Consider the following 24,986-nt stretch of genomic DNA (forward strand, 5'->3'; position numbering starts at 1 on the left):
CGGGCGAGAATGCCGGAGGGCCCACCCACTGTGGAAGGTGAGCAGAAGTGGGGTCCAGGAGGCTGGAGGGGCGGGGGGTAGGGGGCCGCGTGGGGGCGTGTGCGCCCCTGGAGAGGTGCAACCTGCTCCGGGGTCGGGAGAAACACCCAGACTTCGACTCCTGGCGCGTGCAAAGCGCCCCCAAGGCTCCCATGTCGGGGCGTGCCTGTGCCTTTGTCCACGGAAATTCGGGCTTGCGTGCGCCAGGCTCTGGCCTAGCTGACTATAGTGAAACACCCAGTGACTACCACTCTTGCGCGGCGGGATAAACGTCGACGGGACAGCGAGAACAGGAACAGCGAAGGGCTGGGTACACTAACCCACCCCTCGGCCCAGCCCCAGGATTGATTGGAGGCTGAAAAAAAAAAAACGAGTCCATAGAGGAAGGTGAGGGTCTTAAGTTGTAAGACGTGGCTTGTACAGACAAGAGGGTGTCAAAAGCAGGGATGTGCAGTTCCTGGGAATCACTGAGGTACAGACCTCTTCTGCCCTTTACTAACTCGGCCATCAGCTTGTGAAGGTCACTGCCCCAGAGGGCCACCTGCCAGGTCCACCAAGGATATATGCAAATCTACTTTGTCCCAGGAAACCAAGACCCAAAAACTGTCTTTTCAGCATGGAGTGTCTGTTTTTCTTCCTTTCTCTCTCTCTCTCTCTCTCTCTCTCTCTCTCTCTCTCTCTCTCTCTCTTAATACAGGATCTCACTATATGTAGCACTGGCCATTATGGAATTCAACCTATGCAGGCTAGCCTGGCCCAGAACTCACAGAGATCCGCTTGTCTCTGCCTCCCAACTGGGATTGAAGGCCTGCACCACCAAGCCCAGCACACTGGGGTTGTCTTGGCAACTCTGCCAGAATGCCAAGGTGAATAATGCCTTCTACTAGTTAAAGCACATCACCCCTTCTTTACTCAGGGAAATCAGCTGACACCCTTGGAGGCCTTAGGGAAGCTAGCTCAAGAAGAAGCAGATTCCGTACTCCCATATATTCCTAAGGTTTATTGGAAATCCGGCCTCTGACTCACAACCATGTTCCTCCCAGAATCGGGCCCCCAAGTATGCTGAAGACCTGTTGCATTCTGGTTTAGGCAAGCTTCCACACATGCACAACCAGAGAAGGGACAGCGCATCCACGCTCTGCCCCAGATTAGTGAGTCCACAGCAGCCTCACTTCCAGAGGAAAGAAATCCTATCCCTAATGGAGGCCAGGAGCAGGGAAGTGGTACCTGGAACAGAAGCCCCATCTTGCTGTGTGAGGCCCACCATCACTCCCACTGTGGGCGCTGTGTCTGCAGGGCCCTGCAATAGGCCCAACTGCCCGCAGCCAGGGCCCAGCGACAGACATCCTCCTTGGGCAGCAACAGCAGCCTGTCCTCTTCCAGGCGGCTCAGGAGCCCGGCCACGCCCAGTATGGCACCCCCCCACATCCCGTAAGTGTTGGCTGTGAAAACAGCTACAATAAGGATGGTCACGGCCACCACCAGCAGCACTGCCTGCCCAGCCACAGAGCACCCTTCAGGGCCAAGGTGGTCACCAGCCACCGCCAACACCATGCCGCCTCCCAGGAGCAGGTTGGCAGAAGAGCGGTCCCCATTCACCCAGTGAAAGTCGAAGGCCAGAAGAGGCAGACCGATGACCGTGGCAACCCAAGCTCCAGCGAGACAGTCTTCGTGTGTGTTCAGCCCCGGGGCCAACATAGCGATGGCTGCAAAGGTCTGGAGCAGGAAGCCCGCAGCAGCTCCTCGGCTGGACTGTTGACACAGAGAAGAGAGACATGTTAAGGAGTCACCGTTCTAAAGAGTTTGGGGCTGTCAAGGAGACCCTGCCTCATCCATGCCTCCTGCCACCCTCTTTCTAGTGCAGGGATCTACATGGTTTGTCAAAGTAAGAATATTCACCTGTACCGAGCTCACCGCCGCATGCAGAGACACGGCTGCCAGCACCAGGTGGGACAGGAGGGTACTCCATTCGCTCCTGGGTTTGGAGACCATGGCACCTTCAACAGTCTAGTGAGTCTGGGGAGGCAGGGAAGGGATCTTCGAATCTGGAGAGAAGAAAGCCCAGAGGCCGGCGATTTTGGAGTCCTTAGTGCCGCTCTTCAGGAATCTCAAGCTCCAGAGACCTTTGAGTAGACGTGAGACTAGATTCAAGCCCCCAAACTCTTCGGAGCTCTGAGGTCCCTGGACTCACCTACAGGGGAGAAAGACTAATTTATTGGGGAAGGGGACTGGGATTGGAATCTTGGCACCCAAGCGAGGTCCTCGGGACAGTAAGACGCGCAGTCCCTTGCTGTGGCCTGGGCCCGAGTCCTAGCACTTGGAGAGAAATGGTCTTGCACGCCCCGGTAGGGAAGGAGCGGCAGCGCTGGCCGGCGGGAACCAGCCGGCGCGCCGCACTCACCTGGCGACACCGAGCAGAAGGCCCGAACCCGCCCACAACAGTCAGCCCCGCCTCCTGGCCCGCCCTCCGGTGGCGCTGACCACAGCCGCCCGCTTACCTCCACCAACGAGAGGAGCTCCGGCTAGAGCGGCGGGGCGGGGCCTGCGGGAGGCTCTAGAGGGGTGGGGCTGGAAGGGTGGAGGTCAAGGCCAGAGGATGGTTGGTACGGGTTTGTGTGTTAGATCGGATCTCCCTGTGGAGCCCCGACTGTCCTGGATCTCGCTCTGTAGCCCAGGCTGGCCTCAAACTCACAGAGATCCGCCTGCCTCTGCCTCCCGAGTGCTGGGATGAGAGGCGTGCGCACCGGCTTCAGCACGGGTTTGCTCGTGCACCGGGCTGCTGAAGGGTCCGGGATCCGAGTCGGGGATGTAGGCGGGGTTTCCGAGGAATAGGCTCGGACTAAGAGAAGAGAGGCGGCGCTTCGAGGGGTCCAAGGCGGAGCTGTGCGGCGGGGCGGGGGTGAGGCTTTCCAAGGAGTGTTGCTGGGCTGTGGGAGGGGCGAGGATGTGACCGAAGGGGAGAGCTGGGCTGGACTGGGTCGGGCTCCGGGGCAGGGGTGGGGCCTGGGCTGGGCTACCGGGGGAGGAGAGGTTGGACACCTGTGCACCGAAGGCTGTTAAGCGTGTGCGCGTACCTTGGCGGGGGATTCTCCGCGGAGCGCGGGCCAGGATTCCCAAAAGAGGCTAGACAGCCGTTGGAGCTCTTTGCATCCACTCTTTGCAAAATAGGGACTGAAGAAAAAAAAAAAGACGCTTGACAGGGCAATAAGGACAGCTTTTGCGGCTCCCCGCGGTCGCCCCTTAGCGTGCGCCCTCCGCCCGCGGAAGATCGTCCGTGGGGGCGGCCGCCGCGAGCATGCGCATGGGCACTGCGGCGGGCGGGTGCAGAGTCCTGGTGCGGGGACGCGGGGCGGCGCGAAGCGGTGCTCTCTGCCGCCCCGCGCCCCCATGTACGCCTTTTACTCTCTGCTCATCTACATCTTCTACAGTCTTTTTCGCAGGGATGGCGGGGCTGCGGCGGCCACGGACCCCGGCGACCCCACCCAGGTGAGCGGAGTGGGCCTGCATCCCGGTCGGTTACCACCATCACCCTGAGATCTGGTCGTGGCCGACCTGTGCAGCTTATGTATGTCCTTAGGTGCCGGCTCTGGGGAATAGGGCTGTTCCGAGACCAGTTTTGTCTCTGCAGGTGTTGGGGTCATAGACCTCAGCCCAACCCCCTTGGCCCGTTTCAGAAGGGAAAGACACCCCCCCCCCATGCTGCCAGCACCCTCACTGTCGCCCCATACTCTCTTCTCAGAGAAGCGGTGGCAAACCGAGGGGTCGTCGCCGCCCCGATCAGTTCACATCAGAGCTGTGGACCGAGCTGAACAGCCTAGCGGGTAGGTGCATGCCAAGGAGCTCCAGGACAAGGGTCTTGAGGGAGCCCAGCAGTTGGAGTACTGTGACCTCCCTGGGAGGGAGAAAGGTCTAGCCTCCAACTGGTGATACACGGAATGCCTCTTCCTTCCACTACTTGGCCTCGAAGGCTGCTCAGAATCTGAGGATGGTCAGAAAGGAGCCGAGGGTGGAGCACCTGAGGTGTCTCTGGAAGAGGCGCTCATGCGCCTTGCTGAGTTCCTCTCCGTCCAGTTGGGGGCAGAAGAGAGCTGCGGGACTCCTGACCCGAGCAAGGTGAGCACACCGCCAAGAGCAGTTATTCCGTTCCCGGGCCTCTGTGCTTCTCACGCCCCCAACTCCTCTGCTCCGCTTATTTCCTTCACAGCCTGGTGAGGTCCCCCCACTGTTGACAGTAACAAGTCAGCTCTTGGCCCTTCTGGCGTGGACACGGAGCCCTAGGGGGAGGCAGGCCCTGCTCCAGGGGACACTGCCAGCCTGCCCAGGGCAGCCCTCCACTCCAGATGGTTTGTAAAGGGCACCACTGTGTGGTGGTGGTGGTGGTGGTGGGGAGCAGGGTCTATCAGAATCGTCTCTGCTCTCTAGGCCAGACATTTCCTTACTTGTAACTGGGCTCACCTCTCTTTAGGGTCTCTGTCCCAAGAAGAAAGCGCCTCTCAACCCACTCCCATCCTGGATGAGGTACCAGGGGATGAGACCCAGGAACATCAGCCTCCCCAGCTGGAGGAGGAACAGAGGGCCTGGCAGAGGCTGGAACAGCTTATTCTTGGACAGGTAAGGAGAATCAGGAGCACCGGGGACTGGACGGGTGCGAGACCCAAAAAAGGAATCCCATCCTGTCCCTGACTCCTCCGCAGCTGGAAGAGCTGAGACAGCAGCTGCAGCAGCAGGAAGAAGAGCTGAGCAGACTGCGCCTGGGAGCGGTGAGGCTTTTGGGGAACAGGGGCCCAGGGAACAGACTGAAAATCAAGGGAATTGCAGGTGAACCCTGATGGCATCCCTCTCTGTCAGGGGGTGACAGATTCAGAGAAAAGAGTTCAGCACCTCACACTGGAGAATGAAGCCTTGAAGCAGAGCTTGAGCCTGACTCAGGACCTCCTGCTGCACTGGGGCCCTGGCTCCCTCACCAGAGCTCCACAGGTACTCCATTTGGCTGTTGTGGTGTCCGAAGTCCAGGCTCCTGGTATAGTACTTACACCTCCCCGGGACTCTGTGTTTGCTTTGGTAGGGGGCCATCTCTAACGAGGGAGAAACTCTTTGCAGGGTAGCTCCGTCAGTGAGGCTGATGCTCATAGAAGACCCCCCTCTACACACACCCCACCACAATTCTTGGTCTCTTTGAGTAACCTTAGGAGAACAGAGAGACTGGACAGGGAGCCCCGCACAGAGTCGGGTACCAGGGGTCTCGTCACTTGCCACCCTTGATTTGATCTTCCGTCTGTGAAATGGAATTATATATATATTATAAGATCCCCTTTCCTGAGTTCCCGTTTGGCTCGATGGCCCACCTGGCTCCCACTCTCCTCCAGGAGGAGGCAGGGGCTCTGTTGGAGCTGCAGGGCCAGCTTCAAGAGGCCCAAGACACCACAGAAGCCCTGCGGGTCCAGGTAGGCGAGGGGACCTAGGGGTAAGGAGGGCTGGGATGCCGGGGGCGGGGTGAAGTCTGGGCAGGGCCTGGTGCCTGTTTCCTCAGTGACTGAAGTGGGCTTGGGAGGGACAGCTGGGGGTGCAGGAGAAGCAGCTGCAGGGCCTTCGAGGGGCCCTCCAGCAGCTCCAGCAGGAGACAGAGCAGAACTGCAGACAGGAGCTGCAGCAAGTTCACGGACAGCTGGCAGGTAAGGGCTGGGAGGAAACGGTCTCTGGGAAAGCTCTGGAATCTGTGCTTTTCCTCTCAATGGCCTTCCTCCTCTAGGACTTCGGGCACGGATGGCCAGCCTTCGCCAGGGCTGTGGGGACCTCCGAGGACTGGTCAGCACCTTTACTCAGAGTTGTCAGGGCTCGCTGAGTGAGGCCCAGGGCCAGGTCAGGACCGCTCCTCTCCTAGTTCCTTCGCTGTGAGCAGCCTGTTTGCTGTTCTTCCTAGGGGAGGGAGCCTCTGTCATTGTTTCTTTCTTTCTGTCCCTCACGAGCTGCCTGTACCAGCCGGTCAGTTGTAGGCACTTGGATCAGAATGATTTCTGAGTGGCCCAAAGTGTCCTCATTTCTTTCTTTTTTTGGGGGTGGGAGGAGGGGAGCAGTGGTTTTGAGACAGGGTTTCTCTGTGTAGCCCTGACTGTCCTGGAACTCACTCTGTAGACCAGGGTGGTCTTGAACTCAGAGACCTTCTGAGTGCTGGGATTAACTGTGCGCCACCACCACCTGGCTGAGTCCTCATTTCTGAGCTGTGAAAACTGGCGATTGCTGAGAAGCCCAGAAGGACAGACCATAGAATGAATATTTTTGCCTGTGATTCCTAGGTTCTGTCTCAGACTCACTGAATGATGCCCTCAGGGGTCTGTACCCATCGAAAAGTTGTGTGCCACCACAGCTGGTCCTGGTGCTCTCGGTACCCCGCTTCCCTTGGAGTTGCCTGAGGGCTTGTCTTTGTCTTTCTCACAGGTATCCTGGGCCCTTGGGGCTCTGTCAGCTGGAGGGGCTAGGACTCAGCTCCCAGAGGGGCAGCAGGGCCCCCCAGCTGGATGCTCAGGGCGGCTTTTGGAACTCAAGGGTAAGATCGGCTTTGGGAGTGGAGCAGCAGAGACTACAGGGTGGAAGAGGAGGAGCTTTCTATGTTTCAGGGCTGAGACAATCTGCTGATGTGGTCCCCACTGCAGGCAATATCCGTGTGCTCTGTCGACTGAGACCAGCTGAAGGGATACCTTCCAGCCTGGTGAGCGTAGAGCCTGGGCAAGGGGGGACCATCACCACCTGCCACCGAGGACGCCAGCACCGCTTTCGCCTGGACTGGGTCTTTCCTCCAGATGCCAGCCAGGAGGAGGTGACAGCCACCTTTGCATCTGTCCTGACCCTTCCTTAAGAGTCCCCGGGGTCCAGGAGAGGCCCATTCCCTCTTCCATGACCATCTGAGTACCTAGAAGGTGGGAGGGAGGCTGGGCCGCATCAGGGAAGGGAGCCACTGAAAGCCCTGGGAGGCAGGATTGGCTGCCCAGCTGAGTGCTAAGGAAAACGAACCTGTCCAAGGCGAGTTACTGTTTGTGCGGAACTGGCTGCAGAGCATGGATGGGAACCGCAATGGTAAAGACAGGGCTGTGATCCTAGGGACGATGGCCCGGAGCCTTTTCCACCCAGGCTTCACCGACACACCCTTCTTATGATCCAGGCTCCGCCCATCAGGGAAGGCAGAACCTCTGCTTGCTCTGTGACCCTAAGGCAGGTTAGGTGGGAACGTAGCTGATAAGTGAGCCGAGCAGCTGCCAACCCTCCTGCCTGCTCCAGTAAATCCCCCTCTTCCCTCTTCTCTGGCCAGACACCCGTGGGAAAGCCGTCTAACCCAGCTTATTTCACACACGGTCTCCATTGGCACATTAACTGTGTCCCTGGAGTCTCTGTGCCTGAGGTGGAGGCTCAGAGCTGAGAAGGGATTCGGTAAGGGACAGAGCTGGCAAAGAAGCCCCAGGCTACCTGCTGGTCTCAGAAACGGTCTAATGTGTGGCCAGCAGGGATAGATCCACCACTGACTGACTTCCCATCTATCTCCGTCTGTCCTGTACACTGTCCTGGCCTCATCTCCCGCCCCAAACTGCAGCCACGCACGGCTCCCTACACTTTTCTCCTGTACTCTGGGCAGCCTGGACCGGGTCCTCAGTCTAACAAACTGGACCAAAGGTATCTCTCATGAAGTTCCTCACCAGTATGCCTCATCTTTGTACCACCCAGTCCTGAACTTTCATCCTCACTCTGGTAATCCTAGACTTTGTTTATCTGATCATCCATCAAGACATCAGTCAGAAATGACAGCCACTCAATCTCTAGGGACCTTCTGATATGAGAGCTGGCCATGTAGATACTCAAAAGGCTATTAATTGTGTCCACAACAGTTCTGGCCGACATTATGAATGTTTCAGCCCCAGGTCTCACTCAGCTGTTTCTCAGAGCCAGAGTTCCTGTGGTCTTCCCAGGTGACTAACCCTGTACTCACAGAGGCCCTCTTGGATTTTTTTTGACCTTTTTGTTTTTAGATAGGGTCTCACTCTGGCTGGTCTGGAACTAGCTATGAGACAGGCTGGCCTCGAGCTCAGAGCTCTGCCTGCCTCTGTTTCTTGAGGGTTAAGGTGTGAACCCCCACTTCCTGCTTTGGTTTATTCTTTTCTTGTCCCGTACCACTCAGGTTCTCCAGCACACATTTCTATTAGTTGCCCTAGAGGAATGACCCGGAAAAACATAGAAAGGATGATTGATATCTGGCTTAACCTGGAAGTCCAGCCCTGGCATCTAAGCTCTTGACCACTCCCCCAGGACCTCCTAACTGGTCCCTAGGACTCTGCATTTTCTCCCAGACTGCTATCTTTTTGTGATGCCCCCTCCCCACCAATTCTTAGAGCCACTTTCCAGGGTAATTACACTTGGCCTACATTTTGTTGATTGCACTTACCTCCGGGTCTTGACTAGGGAACAGGGAAGAGCTGAAGACACTTTTCCCACCGTTTTTTTTGTCCCCAGGTCTTCAGGCAGCTAGAGTCAGCTGTGCTGTCTTGCCTGCAGGGCTACAGCGTCTGCATCTTCACTTATGGTCAGACTGGGACTGGGAAAACCTACAGCATGGAGGTGGGTTGGAGTTCACACTTGGGGGTGGGAGGTGGGGAGCCTCAGGGGTTTGTATGAGAGTCCAATGTGGCACTGCACACTGTCCTCAGGGCCCACCTGAGGACCCTGGCATAGCTCCTAGGGCACTGCAGTTGCTGTTCCGGGAGATGGGGACTGGAGGGCACCACCATGTGACCCTCAGCATGGTGGAGATCTACAACGAGGCAGTCAGGTCAGGGATGCGTGGGCGGCTCTCTCCTTGCCCCAGGGTTCTGCAGCCACCTGTAGACCCATAGATCAAAGCCCACCCTTTCTCACCAGGGACCTCCTAGCTACAGGGCCTCCAGAGCGCCTGGTTGTGAGGCAGGGGCCTGCAGGGCAAGGGGGAATTCAAGTGGCTGGCCTCACACACTGGGATGTGCCTAACCTGGAAACCCTGCACCAGGTAAGGATGCCCTCTTCAGGGCCCCTGTCGGCTTCCACCTGGGGGGCAGGGACTGTGTGTGTATATATATATATATATACATATATATATATATATATGGTATATATGTATATATCAGGTATATATATATACACACACACACATATATCCAGATGCTGAGTCTGGGGAGGAGCAACCGAGCTACAGCAGCCACGGTCATGAACCAGCACAGCTCACGCTCCCACGCCCTAGTTACGCTGACTTTGCGTGCAGCATCTCCACCTCGCGCCCAGGGTATCACAGGTATCACTGATGGTGCTTAAGTCCCCCTGCTGGGTTTCGAGATCACTAGAGGGCTCCCTCCACATGGGTTTCTTTGCACCTGCAGGCACACTGCACCTGGTGGACCTGGCAGGATCCGAGCGTGTGTGGAAAGCGGGGGTGGCCAGCACGCTACAGAGGGATCCGAATGGCGCCCGGCGCCTGCGGGAGGCCCAGGCCATCAACCGCTCTTTGCTGGCCCTAGGGGGAGTGATGGCGGCCCTCCGAGCTCGGCGGCCGCACGTACCGTTCCGAGACTCCCAGCTTACACGCCTGCTACAGCCCGCGCTTGGCGCAGGCACCACCGCAGTGCTGCTGCTGCAGGTGGGGCCCGGGGCCGGTGCAAGCCTGAAGCACTGCGCACCGGAACTATGTCTGAGTGGCCCCTCTCTTGCAGATCTCCACGAGGACCGAAGATCTTGGCGAGACCATCTGCTCGCTCAAGTTCGCGGAGCGAGTGGGTCAAGTGGAACTGGGGCCAGCCCGGCGCCGGAGGGCCCCACGCTCTGGAACCCCTTCTTCTCTCAGTACCGACACCCCACTCACTGGGACTTCCTGCACCCCTACACCATCTCCTGGCACCCCTCCAAGTCCCAGCCCCAACAGCTGTCCTGGCTTGATTCTTGAGCCTCCAGGGGACCTGCCTCCGTAGATCTGGGTCAGAGCCCCTAGGACTGGGCTTGAGCGCGAACCTCTGCTGGCAGAGGGCCAGTGAAGTTCCTATACCCCGTCTCCCAGGTCAACCTTTTTTTTTTTCTTTTCTTTTTACACTCAGGCCCTCGCTGCCCCCCAGAGTCCCACAATTTCCCCCTTGCCCTTCTGGATCTGGCCAGGGAATGTTGTGCTTGGAGAAATGATTGCCTCCACCCTTCCACCCCCAAGTGGGCCACAGGCCCTCAGCTCTCACCTTATCACCATTTGCCCTTATCACAGCACACAGCAGGGAACCCAGAGCTGCAGGAACCAGACCCCGGACCAAGTGGTTTCCCAAGTCACCACCCTGCCCCCAATATCAGACTTGGAATTAAAGTGTTGTAAATTCCTTTACTGTTGACCTCTCCCCTACTTCCATCCCCCACAAATCATGTAGGGTCCAGTCTTTCATTTCCTAACCCTCCCCCCCCAAAAGGTGCTACCTCCTACCCAGGCAGCTGAGGTGGGGGGGGGGGGCAAGACTTCAGATTGGACCCGCTTTTGGCTCTCCCTCCCCCAGCCTGGAGCCAGGAAGGCGTGGTGACAGAGGGCTGGATAGATGGATGGCATGAAGGCCTGAGAAGGTGGGATCAAGAAAAGAAGCACTACTCTAGCCTGAGCACTTTCTCCAGACCCGGTCCCTGTGTGGGGGAGAGTCGAAGGCATGATTGGCCAGATCATGTCATATCTAGCAGAGGCAACCTTTCTGGAGTAACCCAATTAAAGTTGTGGGTTTTCAGCAAGGCCTGATGTGCCTGGTGTTTTAAAGCTGTTGCTGTGGACATGCTCCTGACTCTGGTTCTCCCATCAAAATGGTATCCAGGGGTGGAAGGGAGAAGCAGCCCCTGCCTGCCTTGAACTGTTACAGGCTGTACCAGGAGAGCAGCCAGCCCGGGGCAGGAGCAGCCAGGTCCCGAGGGTGGCTGACCCACACGTCATAGATGCTCTTGTTGGGTGGTACTCCCTGGAAGAGGGAATCGAGATCACTGAGCAGGTCCTGGGACTCTTGGGATTTAGTGCCTACACTCCAGTAGGCTGGACTGCTTGAAGATGGGCACTGGGAACAAGAAGTAGGAGGTAGTGTGGCCAAGGGCATTACTACATTGGGAGTGTAGACGGGCAAGTAAGAAGTGGGGAGCTGTCCCCACAAGGGAGCCCTGCACCCCCTGTTGGACATTCCCATGGGATCTGGGGAACCCTGAAGTAAGTGGACAGGCCAGGTGCCTTGCTCTGGGGAAAGGGGGGAGGGCCTGATGACGTCCCCTTGGGAAGATTCACCCTCTATTCTCGTGGGCCCAGGAAGGGAGCACAGGGGCCACAGAGGCTTCTCAGAGGAGTTAGGGGGTACAGTGCACATCCCTTCTCCCCCCTTGGACCAGGTGCCTGCCTGAGCTGCGCTGCTCTGTCCAGCTAGTGTAGGCTGCTGGGGCCATGTTGATCTTTTCCCAGGGTCCCCTAACAGGGACTTGATGCTGAAACCTTCCCTGGATGGTGGTGGGGGACTGAGTGGCTGATAAGGCTGGCCATGGAGCACGTAGGGGCTCAGGTCCTTGACGAAAGTTCTGTGTTTGCCCCGGGTCTGCCATCGCCGGCACAGGGCAGTGTTCTGAAGGCGCAGCGCCTCTGCTGGGATCAGGCTCACATCCACCGCCCAGAAGTTGCCCTTGGCCTGGGGCTTTGCAGGGTCCCTGGGCACCTAGAGAGTGATTGGATTGGGTGTGGCTATCCCACCCAGAGGTTCAGAGTTCCCTCCCTCGCCCACACCGTCCCCAGGGTTTGACCATAGACCACCCTACCTTACGGAAGCATGGATTGGAGGACAGGTTGTGGCGAATGGAGTCCTTCCAGCCTTCATAGTCGTCCCTGAAGAAGGGGAACACTGCCTGGACCTGACGGATGATCTGAAACCAGGCAGCGTTTGCCACAGTGAGACAGGGATGAGGGCAGCGCCCTCTCCCTCCCCTACAGCTGGCCCCAGGGCACCCCTTCACAGAGAGACAGACCTCTGTGCCTGAGGGCAGAGTGGGCAGGGGTTGTGGAAGAAGAGGGGTCTTGAAGAGAGTCCCTGAGCTCTCAGGACTGGTCTCACAGGCAAGGAGGAGTGGGCTAGGTAGAGGCCGAGCGAGCCTGGGCCTCCAGTAAGTGGGGAGAGGGTCTGGGATAGGTATGACCCACAACCATGGGGGACCCTCTCACCTGGGCCAGCTTCAGCCTGCGGAAGGGTGAGGCCTGGATTACCAAGGCGATCATGGCCAAGTAGGTGTAGGGGGGCTTGTCATGCCGCAGGTATCTCTTCTTCCTCCTCTTGGGGGGAGACTCTGCCGTTGGAGGTCTCAGTTGAGAGTTGCTGCAAGGCTCCATGCAAGGAAGGCAGCCCTGGGCCGGAGTCTGGCCTAACAGGGGGCTCAAGGCAGACGGACCAGACCCTGTGTGTCGAGGTTGGGTCCCAGCCTGAAGCCATGCTGGGACAGGCAGGCCAGTCCCTCCTTTCTTTATCATTCTGATGGAAGGGGGAGGGGTGAGAGGAAGAGGCTGTGGGGGAGGGGAACATGTGAGGGCTGCCACAATTAGCAGGTTTCGGTTAATCTTGGAGGGAAGGGCAGAGAAGATTCCAGTAGGGACTTTTGGTGACCTCCTGAAATCAGTCTCCACGCCCAGGCTGGCTTTGGGTACCTGGGCATCCCTCTATAACCTGGAAGGAAAAGCCCTTGAAAAAGGTCTACCCCAGGATACCTTATCTGCCTGGGTCAGGTCCCTAGCTCCCATTTAACAGATGGGAAGTGACTTCCCCAGCCAAATTACCCCAAGAGAGATAGGGGAATTCCCAGGAATTCAAGACAAAGTAGTCAAAAGAAGTCATACCTTAGGTTGGGGGTCTGCAGCCCAGGACTTGGCTAGGGGTGGAGGGTGGACAGATGGGCAGATGGAGTGAGGGACAACTTCCTGGACCAAAAAGGCATACAGCATGTCCCCATTAACAAGGGACGGACAGAGACTTGTTATTTTTCCAGGTGTATGCTACAGGAGCCCATGTGGGCCCTACCTCTTCTCTGGCCATCTAACCGGTAGCTCTACCCTTGAGCTCAGTCACCATTTATGTTCCAAATGTTACCCAAGTTCTCCCTGGGCAGGTTTGCAATGAGGGTCTAAATCCTGGCACTGACAGCAGAGGTTGGTGCCAGAGTCAATGTAGGTCCCAGACCTACATCAGCATTAGCCACTTTGAGAATTCACCTTTTCCTGTGCAACCTCCCAGTATACCATCAAAGGACTGGACCGGGCCCCTTGCTGGTACCAAGGAAGGCACAGTCATGAGAGCAGGAGGGAAGCAGTGTGTGTGTGTGTGTGTGTGTGTGTGTGTGTGTGTGTGTGTGTGTGTGTGTGTGTGTGTGTGCGTGTGTGTGTATGGGGGGGAGGGGGAGAGGGAGGGGCACACATGAAGGATGGATGTAGTAGGACTTCCCTTCTCCTGACTCTCATACTCCTGGCTGAGTTGGGATCTTATCCCAGACTTTTTTTTTTTCAGCCCTCATCTGCCTTCCCCTGGAATCCTATCACCTCCTGCCCCTCTGCTTTCCGTTCTCAGGGCTCTAGCTGAGGGTTCCTGTGCCGTCTCGCCAGGCAAATACCGCTGGCCTCAGCCCTATCAGCAGACAAGTCATTCTCTCCTACAAGTCTGAGATCTCCCCTTTCCACTGGTCCTTCCTTGCTTCCAGGCTAAAGCCTGGCTTCTGGGTCCGACATCCAAAGGTCCACATCCTGGCTGCTTCTCCCTGACCATAGTGTCCTAGGGCCCAACCATCATGCAAACTGCTGCCCATCTCCTGGGATACGCTGTTCCCTCCTTTGAACAACGATGCTTCTGCTTTGAAGGAAAGACTCCAACCTGTCTTTCAAAGACCAGGACAGAGATCACCCTTCCGGGAACACCTGAACACGTGCCCTTCCTGCCCCACCCGAGATGCCAGTGTATATTCATGCCACAGAACAGAGCACGAAAAGCCTTCCACAGTTATCAACCAATCTACCAGGGCTGGCCCCGCCCCTTGAGGGCGCTCTTTAGGCCCCGCCCTTGTAGACTGGCTCTGCCCAGGACTCCCACCCAGCACCGCGGCTTCCGCTCCGGACACCTCGGGCCGGAAGTGTCGCGTTGCCATGGCGAGGATGGGCGCGGGGCCCGCCCCCCGCGGCGCCTGGAGCAGCGCCGGGACCCAGGGTCGGCCGGGCCGGGTCCAGGAAGCGGTTAGCCGGGCTCCAGGTGAGACGGCCGGCGGTCGTAGGTGAGGGTCGGTCCTGTGTGGGGACGTAGGAGCCGTCGGGGCGAGGCCCGGCGCGGCGCGGCGGGGCGGGGCACGGCGGGTGAGCCGGCGCTGCTGTCTGTGCGGCCCGGAGCTGGCCCTGCGGGGCAGTGGAACGGGTCGTGAGGGGCCTGCAGAAGGGGCGCCAGCGAGGCGGCCAGCGGAGGGTGTTTGGTGAAACCCAACAGCGAAGGTAGTTCTTGCAACCTGTTGGTCAGGTAGGTCGACCGACGGTCTTCATTCTGACATGAGGGCAGCGAAGGGACTTGGCTCTGCTTCGTGTGGGCTTTGGAGTTCAGTAAAGCGCACGCTAGAGCCTCTTAAGGCTTCGAGTGCCCTCGCCTGGAGGCTGTGCCTCATGGATTGTGGTTAGGAGAGGAATGTAGACCAGCCTGTGAAAAGTGTTTGGGCTTCTTTGGGTGCCTGGCTGTGCCAGTCCCGGAGGCTTGAGGCAAGGAGGATTAATTATGACGGGTGCCGAAGAGAGGTGAGTATTGGCTTGCCCCAGACTCGGGAGACAGAACAAAGCTAGCTGACCCCTAAGCATGCCTTTCTTCCTGGTCTTTCCTTGGGAGGTGCAGGTGGAGGCAAGGACATCAATACCTCAGTTAGCTCTCTTGGGTGTCTTTGCTGCCCAGGAATTCCCTTATAAGATTGGGGTTTACTTTGAAGGCTTTGCCTGGCTGCAAGCAACCTAGCTCTCTAGAAGGGCGCCTGGTTCACTTCAGGGAAACCAGAGCTGCCACTGGCCCCGCATGGGAACTGAGTTGGTTCAGGGACTGTTGGCCTGGGGAGACCTGCCCTGACGCTGGCTTCGTGTTGTCATGATGATGGGACATTTAGTGCTCTGAGGGGCCACTTGTCTGCCTTTGCTCCAAGTTTTGCTCAAGGAGGCCATTTCTTTTTCTTTTCTTTGCACTTCCCTCTCCAAATGCCTGGGTTAGGTTTCTTCCCTATTGGCTCTGGCCCTCCTGCCCCCGCTTCCCCCTTTCTTTCTTTCTTTTTTTTTTTTTGAAAGAATAATTCTTTTAAATATTATTTATTTATTATAGTTTGGGACGGTTGCAGGCCATGGCACTCATGTGGAGGTTAAGGACAACTGTGTGGAGTCCATTCTCTCTCTGTGTCTTTTTATTTATTTATTTTTGAGTCAAGATCTCTCTACCTAGCCCTGGTTGTCCTGGAATTCACTGTGTAGGCCAGACTAGCCTTGAACTCATAGAGTTCCACCTGTTTCTGCCTCCCACCTGTTTCTGCTGGTGGCTACAGGCCTGGGCCACTGCCTCTCTTCTCCATTAGTTGGTCCCCCTGCTTCTTCATGACCAGGGTTGGGTATTACTGGACGCTGTTCTGGGCTAGCAGGCGTCTTGCAGCAGGACTTCTATACTCCGAACTCCGTTTGGGAACTGAACTGTCTGAGGGATTCTGTGCTGTGGTCTGTTTCGCCAGCTGGTTAAAGCAATGGCTTCACTACAGGCGGCTGAAGTGTCTCGGTCACAGACAACAGACTCCCAGCCCTGAGGTTCCACACTTTCTCTGTCCCAACTGTGTCCCACTCCAGTGCCTGTTCCACATCCACCTACTGGTCAAAACGAGATATCCGAGGCAGCCACAGGCTCCTCCCCACCTAGGCTCTCTTGGAACTTCCTCTTATATGTCCCTTGAGCAGTAACATGCACACCAGAGTGATGTCCACTCTGTGGTGTACTCACACTCAGTGCTGACATATTGAGGGATTGTTTGTCTGTTTGTTCCTCATTTACTGAAAGCTTCCTGTAAGTCAGGCACTGGGCTAAACTCTAAGGAAACTGCAGTAAGTGAAGTGTAAGTGACATGTCAAAGAAAACATGATGACATAAGAGAGTTATAAGGTAGCCATGAGAGACTACTAAAGAGGTAATATTTAAGATTAAGGTATGACCTAGGTGGTTCTGAGATATAATGGGGGAACTTTCCAGACAGAAGCAACAGTGATTTTGAGGTGGGATAAGGGATAACGGTGGTAGTACCAGATAAATGTGACAGGCTTGGGCTCAGAAAACCTCAAAATGTTTCAGATTTGCCAGCCACATGATTCCCTTCAAGACACTTCGGCGGTTTTGTAGAAAATCAGCCCCAGACCACACACAACTAAAGAGCTCTTTCAATAAAATTTGTATTTCCTATCATATATTGAATGGTATTTTTGAATTGAATGCTACCTTATTATTATTTCTAAAATAAATTTTTAAAAGATTTATTTTATGGTCACTGGGTTTGGTGGCACACACCTTTAATCCCAGCACTCAGGAGGCAGAGGTAGGTGGATCTCTGTGAGTTTGAGGCCAGCCTGGGCTACAGAGCCAGTTCCACGACAGCCAGAGCTATATAGAGAAACCCTGAAAAATCAGGAAAAAATTGTTTGAAGTGGTCCTGTTTTTATCCTTTAATGGCCTATAGTTGTTGTAGTATGTTCCTGTGTGTGTGTGTGTGTGTGTCAGGCGAGGATGGTGGTGTTGGTTTGGTTTGGTTTTGGTGATGCTGTGGATTGAATCCTGGGCAAGAATCCCAGGGCATCTCACATGCTAGGCAAGTACTCTATTACCTACTACATCAGCCTTTCTTCTTTGTTTAACTATATAACAAGGGTGGCCTTGAACTTGTCATCCTTCTACCTCTGCTTCCTTGTTGGGATTACATACCTATGCCATTATACCCTGCCCCAGCACTCAGATTTTTATTTTGAGATGGGATCTTGCTATGTATAGCCCAGGCAAGCCTGGAACTCAGTTTCTCAAATTCTTTGGTTATAGGAGTAGATCACTATGTCTGGCTTCATTTCCAAACTCTTTGAGACAGAAACTTTCTGTTTATTAAACAAGAACTCCTGTTCCCCTCCTCCAGTGCTGGAGGGTTGTGCTGTACTCTGTTTCCTCGTATAAGTGCTCACAGAGGCTGAATCATAATAATGTGGCCTTTTATGTCTTACACCTTTGAAGCATGTGTCAGGATTCCATTCCTGTTTATAGGTGGGTAATATTCTACTGCATGACTGTGCCGAGTCTTGTTTGTTCCTGTGTTGAAGGTAGTTGGATGGTTCCCGTTCTTTTCTAGTGTGAATGCTGCTGCTGTGAATATGACCGCGTAGGTAAGCAGCCTGTAGTTTCTCTTTCGGGAATGTACCCACAAAGTAGTGTTGTTGTTCCTTTTTTTTTTTTTTTGCTGGGTTGTTAAAGCTACATTTCATTCTTTGAGGTTCGAAGTCCTGTAGTGCTAAAATGGGAACAACATCGATCTTTCTTTAGAACTAGGTGTGCAAATTAGATCATTTTTGTCTGTGGATCTTGAGTAGAAGCCATGTTCAGGGGGAAGCTGCTTTCTCATTCATCCCCAGGCCCTTGTGATATCCTGTGTAAGTTTGTTTGAGATAGGCTCTCACTCTGTAGTCCAGGCTGGTCTTGAACTCAGTATGTAGAGCAGGCTACCAGAATTACACCACATTTGACAATCTTGAGGGATTTTGTTTGTATGGATGTTTGTTTGTTTGTTTGTTGTTTTTTCCAAGTCAGGGTTTCTCAGTGTAACAGCCCTAGCTGTCCTGGAACTCACAGAGATCCGCTTGCCTCTGCCTCCCAAGTGCTGGGATTACAGACTTGCGCCACCACGCCCTGCCTGTGTTTTGTTTTGAGACAAGGTCTGTATCGTCTCGGTTGGCTTCAGACTTCCGAGGCTGACTTTGATCCTCTCTGAAGTACCCATCTGTGTGCCACCATGACCGACTTCTTTGAGATAGCTGAACTTCATCATGCTCTGTTCCTTAGTGACTTTAGGGCTAGATCAGTGTCTTGCCAGCTCCCACTTGTTTTTTTCTCCCATCTCATTTCCAGGAGTTTGCTAACTAAATATAAATGGTTTTTGTTGTTGTTGTTGGTGGTGGTGGTGGTTTTTTTGTGGGGGGGATGTCTCCGTGGATCACGTCCTGTGTATAAAGTGTATACGGGGAGTATCAGAAGCATGACCATTGTTCACTGTAGGACCCTACACTCCTTGTTCGAAGTCTGGAACCCTTAGGACTGTGCTGCTTCTGTCCACAGCTCCAAAACGCTGCCATAGCCGGCAGCTTGGCCCCCAGGGTGTTTGACCTGCCCGTGTGTATTTGAGTCACGGTCTCTCTGGGCCAAAGTTTGAGTCAGAACAATCTATTGTTTGCTCTTCAAAGCTCCCTTTTGTCACCTGTGTTGCTTTTGTGCCTGGCAGACTTTAGTTTCCAGTTTACAGGGGGTCCCAGCTCAGTGGAGAATAAGCAGGACAGTACATGGGAAGCAGTCCCTGGGGGTACTAGATTCTTCTCTGTCTGCTTCCTTCTTTCCCGCCTCATCCTCACGGAGTGTCAGTGCAGATGTCTGCGGCTAGCCTTTGACATGTCGCTTTGAGTTAATTAGATCTAGTTTGGAGCCAGATGGCAAAAGGAAGGAAGTTGACGAGGAAGATTGAAGAGCCTCCTTTGCTGTCTGGGAGGGACCTTTCCAGATTCTCTACTCAGCCCTGGGTCCTGAGCTGGCTGGAAGTATTATATGTGCATTTATATGGGTCCTTCCCATGGGACAATCAGCCCTGTCGTTACTGAGCTAAATAATGTGTCATCTCCACCCCCCCAACCCCGACAGGGTTTCTCTGTGTGTGGCACTGGCTGTCCTGGAACTCACTCTGCAGACCAGGGTAGCCCTGAACTCATAGAGATCCACCTGCCTCTGTCTCCCAAGCACTTGGACGAAAGGTGTGCGACACCACTGACCAGCAATAATGTTCATTTTTGTAGATCAAAAAATAGGGGAACATTGAATTTCGTATAGTTCTCCTGCTTATGTCAGGGGAGTGGGGACACTGAAAAAGAACACAGAGCCCTAGATGAGAACAGAAGAGCAGCTGAGACCAGAGCACGAGCAGGCTGAGAGGCGTGTGCAGCAGGATCAGAGAAGAGACTTAAAAGTCTTTTTTGGGACGGAGTCTCCCATGATCCAGCCTGGCCTCCAGTGGCTGTATGATTCAGGGGTGACCTTGAACTACTTAGCCTCCTATTTCAGCTTGGAGTGCTAGGATTGTTCCTGAAGGTAATCTCCGAGCCTGGACCCTAACAGTCCCAATAAACTGGGTTTGGTCACTCCTCCTTAAGCCAATTCAAACAAACTAGTAGTAAAACGCTGAAGGGGATGTACGCAGTGTGGCTCACTGAGAAGCAGACTCCCTTGGGAGGGGATTATCTCTGGATCTCCCTGTCCCTCTTCCCAGTGTGGCCACAAGTGAATACATCATTTTTTGCTCTTCATTTGGTTCTTTTAGTTGTTTTATTGAGTGTGGTCAAGATGGTAAAGGTGCTTGCTGCCCCGCTGATGGCCTGAGTTCCATCCCTGGGTCCTCTGTGGTGGAAGGGGAGAACCAACTCCTGTAAGCTGTCCTCTGACTTCCACATGCGCTGCATGGCATGCACACTCCTCAGGAGATAGATAGATTCAGTGATTGGCTTATTGAGGGTAGGTGGTCATGTGTGGTTTGTTAGGGCAGCCGGGCCTTAGGCTCTAACTTTGACTCCAGCAAGAGGGTTTTAGGCATGTGCCACCCTGGTACGGTTTTTTTTTTTTTTTTTGAGACAGGGTTTCTCTGGCTGTCCTAGAACTTGCTCTGTAACCAGGGTGGCCTTGAACTCAGAGTTCCACATGCCTCTTTCTGAGTGTTGGGACTAGAGGTGTGCGCCACATGGCCAGCCCCTATTTGGATTATACAATGCTGGGTATTGAACTCACCCATGTTCATGCATATCAGACAAGCACTCTACCAACTGAGATATGTCCCCAGAGAGGAAACTCTTCTTTCCTCTTTTCTTTTTCCCTGAGACGGGCTTTCTGTGTAACAGCTCTGGCTGTCTGGGAGCTCGCTCTGTAGACTAGGCTGGCCTTGAACTCATAGAGATCTACCTACCTCTGCCTCCATAGTGCTAATATTAAAGACATGTACCACCACATGGTTGTTTTGTTTTGTTTTGTTTTTTGAGACAGGGTCTCATTACATTCCACTGGCTGGCCTGGAATTTGCTACAGCTATGTAGACCAACCTTTCCTTGAACTCACAGAGCTCCACCTCCCCAGAGAGGAGACTTTTTTTTGTTGTTGTTTTTTTGAGACAGGGTTTCTCTTTGTAGTTTTGGTGCCTGTCCTAGGTCTCACTCTGTAGACCAGGCTAGCCTTGAACTCACAGAGATCCATCCACCTGGCTCTGCCTCCCGAGTGCTGGGACTAAAGGTGTGCACCACCACTGCCCCCGGCGGAGAGGCACAGGCGACTCTTGATAATGCACAGCACACAGGTGGGCTGAGGTTCAGGCTGGTCCCTGACTGTGAGCCAAAGGGAAACTGGAGCCTGGAGTGGACTCACATGGAGATGGGAACGTCACAGCCACCTGAGTGGCTACGGTTGGGTTGCAGAGATGGACAGAGTGCTTTGAAGTCTGGTGTACTCTGGCTAGACACAGATCACTCCCAAATGTAGTGTTTTTAAATCAACATTGAGCTGGGTGTGGTGGCTCAAGCCTGTAATCCCATCGTGTAGGAGGGTCAGACAGGAAGATTCCTGTAAATTTGGGGTCATCCTGGCTTCCATAGTTATAGGCTAGCCTGGGCTACAGTGAAGGGACCCTGTCTCAAAATATTGGGGGTGAGTTGGAAGCTGGACATGGTGGTTCATGCCTTTAATTCCACTACTCTGGAGGCAGAGGTGGAGGCAGGATCTCTGTGAGTTTGAGGCCAGCCTGGGCTACAAAGTAAGACCCTGTCTGAAACAACAACAAACAGAAATTTGATTATTCTGAGGACTTTGTGGTCAGGGATGTGAGAAATGCTCAGTTGGCTGGTCTGGCTCTCTTCCAGGATTGTGGTCATGCTGCCAGCTAGGACTGTGTCATCTAGAGGCTCACCTGGGGCTGAGGGTTTGCTCTTAGGGCTGTGAGACAAGGTCAGTGCCTCCAGTGGACCTCCCTAGGACTAGGGGTGTCTCTAGGCCAGTTGGCCTCTTGCAGAGTGAGTGGTCTGCAGGAGTGTAGGGAAGAAGCCATAGGCTTTTGCTGGCCAGACACACTGGGTTCTTTACATGATGGGCACATTTGAGCTCTGTGCTGGTCCCTTAAATGATTCGGGGGCCCAGAAAAAACCCACATCTCAGAGGAAGAGGTCTGCCTTAGGAAAAGGTTGAGCTCAGAAAGCACTTAGGGAGTGAATGAGTGATGGAATGAATGAAATAGGAAGAGCAGAGGACCACCCAGGTGGTGGTCACAGTGATGGAGTTGCAGAGATAGAGTGGAGGGACTCGTGGCAAGGACCCTGATACTGAGGACACTTCAGCTGTGAGCTCAAGTCCATTGCCTGGTGAGTGGTTGAGGCTGAACATGGGGAGCCACAGGAGCTATTGCTCACGAGTTACACATCAGAACTTCTGCAGGGGTCTAGAGACAGGCAGGCAGAAGTGGAGCCCTACTGAAGAAATCGGGGGGGGGGGGGGCAGCGGTGTCAGACAGCAGGTGTCTTAGGGTGTGGGGGAAGGGTCCTAATGGGGCTGCTAACCAGCCTCCTTTGCTGGCTTGACATACCTGTTGGCTTGCGGCCGTGGTTGTGAAGTTGCCTGGACTCTACAGGGTGAGCCCAGAAACCTAAGCCTCTCTCTTGTGGATTCTCAGCTTTCTCTGGCTTGAAACTGGGATACTTATTCTGACGTCCCAGGGCTTCCTTCAGGTGCCTTCTGATGGCAGTTCTGTTCACTTGGGGTTCCATGACAACTAATTCTTTTCCACAGTTCTGCTGCTCAGACTATCCTGTTGGTCCTTATTTCTGGTGAGACCAGGCACTCTGGAGGTTATTTATGTGTAGACGGAGGCAGAGTTTTCTGTCCCTACTGCCTGTTCCCAAATACCCAGCAGCTGCTTCCCAAATTACCACACAGAGGCTTATATTAATTATAAATGTTCGGCTCATGCTTAGACTTATTACTAACTGGCTCTTACATTTAAATTAACCCATTTTTATTAATCTATGTTTTGTCACATGACTGTGGCTTTACTAGTCCTCTTGAACCTTGCTTCTTGACTCCTCCCCTCCTCATCCTCCCCCTCCTCATCCAAGTCATCAGTTTGATTGTTCTGCCAGTTTGATTGATCTTATCCTGCCTTGCCATTGGCCAAACAGTTGTATTATCAACCAGTGAGAGCAACACATATTCACAGTGTAGAGAAGGATCATCCCACAGCACTTATCCTTGTGACTTATGTATGTGAGAGGAGCTTTCCACATCCTCTGTGACGACACACTATGGAGCTTCAGTGAGCCTTGTGTGGGAAGCCTGGACCTGTGATTCTGTAGAGCAGCACCTGTGTGGATGGCTAGGCCATGCCTCTGTCCCACAGATACCTGTGTGGATGGCTAGGACATGTCTGTGTCCCACAGACACCTGTGTGGATGGCTAGGCCATGCCTCTGTCCCACAGACACCTGTGTGGATGACTAGGCCATGCCTCTGTCCCACAGACACCTGTGTGGATGGCTAGGCCATGCCTCTGTCCCACAGACACCTGTGTGGATGACTAGGCCATGCCTCTGTCCCGCAGGCACCTGTGTGGATGGCTAGGCCATGCCTCTGTCCCACAGACACCTGTGTGGATGACTAGGACATGCCTCTGTCCCACAGACACCTGTGTGGATGGCTAGGCCATGCCTCTGTCCCACTGGCACCTGTGTGGATGGCTAGGACATGCCTCTGTCCCACAGACACCTGTGGTGGCATGAGAAGTCTACAGTCATTCATAGCTCCCATGGTCTAGTCTTTGTTGTTTGTAGAGACAAGGTCTTAGTATGTAGTTTTTGCTGGCCTGGCGCTTGGTATGTACACTAGGCTGGCCTGGAACTCACACAGATCCACCTGCCTCCAGAGTGCTTGGATTAAAGGTGTACACCACAGGGTCTGGCCTAATCATTTGGTCTTTTAAGTATTTGGTGTTGCTTTTTCTTTTTCTTTTCTTTTTCTCTTCTTTTCTTTCCGCCCTCCCTCCCTCCCTCCCTCTCTCCCTCTCTTTTTTTTTCTCGAGATAGGGTATCACCCTATAGCCCAGGGTGTGAGGGTGAACCTGGAACTTACTATGCAGCTGAGACTGAGGTTGGGCTTGAACTCCTGATCCTTACTTCAGCCTCCTGGGTTCTGTTCTGTGATTACAAGCTTTAGCCATCACAACAGCAAGAACTTCTTTTTTTCTTTCTTTCTCTTCTTTCTTTCTCTTCTTTCTTTCTCTTCTTTCTTTCTTTCTTTCTTTCTTTCTTTCTTTCTTTCTTTCTTTCTTTCTTTCTTTCTTTCTTTCTTTCTTTCTTTCTTTCTTTCTTTCTTTCCTTCCTTCCTTCCTTCCTTCCTTCCTTCCTTCCTTCCTTCCTTCCTTCCTTCTTTCTTTTCTCTCTCTCTCTCTCTCTCTCTCTCTCTCTCTCTCTCTCTCTCTCTCTCTCTCTCTCTCTCTCCCTCCCTCCCTCCCTCCCTCCCTCCCTCTCTTTCTTTTTTGTAAAGTCTTGTTTGTGGCCCAGGCTGACCTTGAACTCCTGCCTAAGCCTCCCAAGATGTTGGCATTACATGTGTCTTTTTAGATTTTTTATCTTATGTATTTTGCCTACCTGTACATCACATATGTACCTGCAAAGGCCAGAAGAGGGTACTGGATCACCTGGAACTGGAGTTAAAGATGTTTGTGAGTTGCTGTGTGGGTGCTGGGAATTGAACCCGGGTCTTGTGGGAGAACAGCACTGGGTATGTGCCGTGTTAGGACTACTCTACCAACAGTCTCTTTTTTTTTAGAGACAGGGTGTCTCTTGTAGTTCCAACTGCCATGCAACTCGCTCTGTAGACCAGGCTGGCCTTGAACTCAGAGAGATCCACCTGCCTCTGCCTCCCGAGTGCAGGGATTAAAGGTGTGCGCCGCCGCCGCCGCCGCCGCCGCCGCCGCCGCCGCCGCCACCACCACCACCGCCCTGGCCTTCCACCAACCATCTTACAGCATACCACCTTTTTGCTGCCAGCATCCATCTAGACCATACTTGACAGCTGGAACAGACCACAGTTTCTGTAGCTGTCCACCTCTTCCGGACAGGCTGTTTTCAATTCTAGCTGTTAGAAATAGAGCTCTTGTGAACGTTCGTGTATAGATTGGAGTTTTTAAAGTTTTACTATTATTATTTATTTATGCATGTGGTGTGTGTGTGTGTGTGTGTGTGTGTGTGTGTGTGTGTGTGTGTGTACATGCATGCCCAAGAAAGTCCAATGGGGGTTGCATCTCCTGGAACTCAGGTTAGCTGCCCAATGTGGGAATGGAAGAAAAGTGTGTGTGCTCTTAACTGCTGAGCCACCTCCCCTGCCCCGGATTGTTTTATTTCTTTGAGATTAATATCAAGTATAGTTTTGTTCCTGTGGTGGCTGCATGTTTAGGTCTTTTTTTTTCTTCTTTCTGGTTTTTCGAGACAAGGCTTCTCTATGTAACAGCCCTGGCTGTCCTGGAACTCACATTATAGTCCAGGCTGGCCTCAAACTAGCAGAGATCCTCCTGCCTCTGCTTACCGAGTGCTAGGATTAAAGGTGTGTG

At 53.9% G+C, this 24,986-nt stretch overlaps 4 protein-coding genes across 17 annotated transcripts in view; 2 read left to right on the plus strand and 2 right to left on the minus strand.

Annotated features, from left to right (window-relative positions):
• On the plus strand, positions 1–10,801 carry Kifc2 (kinesin family member C2). 5 transcript variants are annotated; one of them, XM_076556193.1, is made up of 19 exons: positions 1–37; positions 3,468–3,525; positions 3,779–3,860; positions 4,007–4,152; positions 4,244–4,382; positions 4,505–4,650; positions 4,734–4,799; positions 4,888–5,016; positions 5,406–5,483; positions 5,597–5,711; positions 5,789–5,898; positions 6,475–6,583; positions 6,690–6,853; positions 8,536–8,640; positions 8,730–8,851; positions 8,941–9,064; positions 9,217–9,346; positions 9,432–9,688; positions 9,762–10,801. In XM_076556193.1, exons 4-19 carry the CDS (start codon positions 4,081–4,083, stop codon positions 10,014–10,016), a joined length of 2,121 nt encoding a protein of 706 aa, XP_076412308.1. In that variant the 5' UTR covers positions 1–37; positions 3,468–3,525; positions 3,779–3,860; positions 4,007–4,080; the 3' UTR covers positions 10,017–10,801. The 5 variants fall into 5 exon arrangements, with proteins under 5 accessions (XP_076412308.1, XP_042121266.1, XP_006989428.1 ...); XM_042265332.2 differs by lacking the exon at positions 1–37 and adding an exon at positions 2,798–2,938; XM_006989366.4 differs by lacking the exon at positions 1–37 and having other exon boundaries at positions 3,293–3,525.
• Tmem276 (transmembrane protein 276) lies at positions 1,020–2,676 on the minus strand. 3 transcript variants are annotated; one of them, XM_006989365.4, is made up of 3 exons: positions 2,538–2,676; positions 1,939–2,230; positions 1,020–1,791 (listed from the first exon to the last, which is right to left on the minus strand). In XM_006989365.4, the coding sequence occupies exons 2-3, from the start codon at positions 2,029–2,031 to the stop codon at positions 1,306–1,308; spliced, it is 579 nt and encodes a 192-aa protein (XP_006989427.2). In that variant the 5' UTR covers positions 2,032–2,230; positions 2,538–2,676; the 3' UTR covers positions 1,020–1,305. The 3 variants fall into 3 exon arrangements, with proteins under 3 accessions (XP_006989427.2, XP_042121270.1, XP_015863132.1); XM_042265336.2 differs by having other exon boundaries at positions 1,155–1,791; positions 1,939–2,084; positions 2,538–2,675; XM_016007646.3 differs by lacking the exon at positions 2,538–2,676 and adding an exon at positions 2,231–2,369 and having other exon boundaries at positions 1,155–1,791; positions 1,939–2,084.
• On the minus strand, positions 10,391–14,242 carry Foxh1 (forkhead box H1). Of its 4 annotated transcripts, XM_076556215.1 has the most exons (5): positions 12,920–14,169; positions 12,254–12,483; positions 11,854–11,958; positions 11,445–11,753; positions 10,392–11,021 (listed from the first exon to the last, which is right to left on the minus strand). In XM_076556215.1, exons 2-5 carry the CDS (start codon positions 12,416–12,418, stop codon positions 10,920–10,922), a joined length of 681 nt encoding a protein of 226 aa, XP_076412330.1. In that variant the 5' UTR covers positions 12,419–12,483; positions 12,920–14,169; the 3' UTR covers positions 10,392–10,919. The 4 variants fall into 4 exon arrangements, with proteins under 4 accessions (XP_076412329.1, XP_076412330.1, XP_006999094.3 ...); XM_006999032.4 differs by having other exon boundaries at positions 10,792–11,753; positions 12,254–12,557; positions 12,920–14,187; XM_042265334.2 differs by having other exon boundaries at positions 10,792–11,753; positions 12,920–14,185.
• Positions 14,186–24,986, plus strand: part of Ppp1r16a (protein phosphatase 1 regulatory subunit 16A) — a 24,703-nt gene continuing 13,902 nt past the window's right edge. Inside the window, exon 1 of one of the 5 annotated variants that reach the window (XM_016007632.3) lies at positions 14,186–14,315. The gene's annotated coding sequence lies outside the window, so the exon portion shown is untranslated. Of the gene's footprint in view, positions 14,338–14,394; positions 14,574–14,755; positions 14,843–24,986 lie in introns of those variants that run through there. The other 4 variants (XM_076556203.1, XM_076556205.1, XM_076556204.1 and 1 more) reach the window with 4 other exon arrangements.

Source organism: Peromyscus maniculatus, chromosome 20 (assembly GCF_049852395.1).
Source record: "Peromyscus maniculatus bairdii isolate BWxNUB_F1_BW_parent chromosome 20, HU_Pman_BW_mat_3.1, whole genome shotgun sequence".
In the NCBI taxonomy this organism is placed as follows: domain Eukaryota; kingdom Metazoa; phylum Chordata; class Mammalia; order Rodentia; family Cricetidae; genus Peromyscus; species Peromyscus maniculatus.

What these genes read in the sequence shown, in the direction of transcription:
- Tmem276 (XM_006989365.4), bottom strand. Translation starts at nt 2,031, where the DNA reads ATGGTCTCCAAACCCAGGAGCGAATGGAGTACCCTCCTGTCCCACCTG. An exon ending in CGGCGGTGAGCTCGGTACAG is followed by an intron (nt 1,792 to 1,938) that starts GTGAATATTCTT and finishes CTGTGTCAACAG; the next exon opens with TCCAGCCGAGGAGCTGCTGC.
- Kifc2 (XM_006989366.4), top strand. Translation starts at nt 3,427, where the DNA reads ATGTACGCCTTTTACTCTCTGCTCATCTACATCTTCTACAGTCTTTTT. An exon ending in GCGGCTTTTGGAACTCAAGG is followed by an intron (nt 6,584 to 6,689) that starts GTAAGATCGGCT and finishes TCCCCACTGCAG; the next exon opens with GCAATATCCGTGTGCTCTGT. An exon ending in GGAAAACCTACAGCATGGAG is followed by an intron (nt 8,641 to 8,729) that starts GTGGGTTGGAGT and finishes CACTGTCCTCAG; the next exon opens with GGCCCACCTGAGGACCCTGG.
- Foxh1 (XM_076556214.1), bottom strand. Translation starts at nt 12,556, where the DNA reads ATGATAAAGAAAGGAGGGACTGGCCTGCCTGTCCCAGCATGGCTTCAG. An exon ending in GCAGGCTGAAGCTGGCCCAG is followed by an intron (nt 11,959 to 12,253) that starts GTGAGAGGGTCC and finishes GCCTGGTTTCAG; the next exon opens with ATCATCCGTCAGGTCCAGGC. An exon ending in CCAATCCATGCTTCCGTAAG is followed by an intron (nt 11,754 to 11,853) that starts GTAGGGTGGTCT and finishes ATCACTCTCTAG; the next exon opens with GTGCCCAGGGACCCTGCAAA.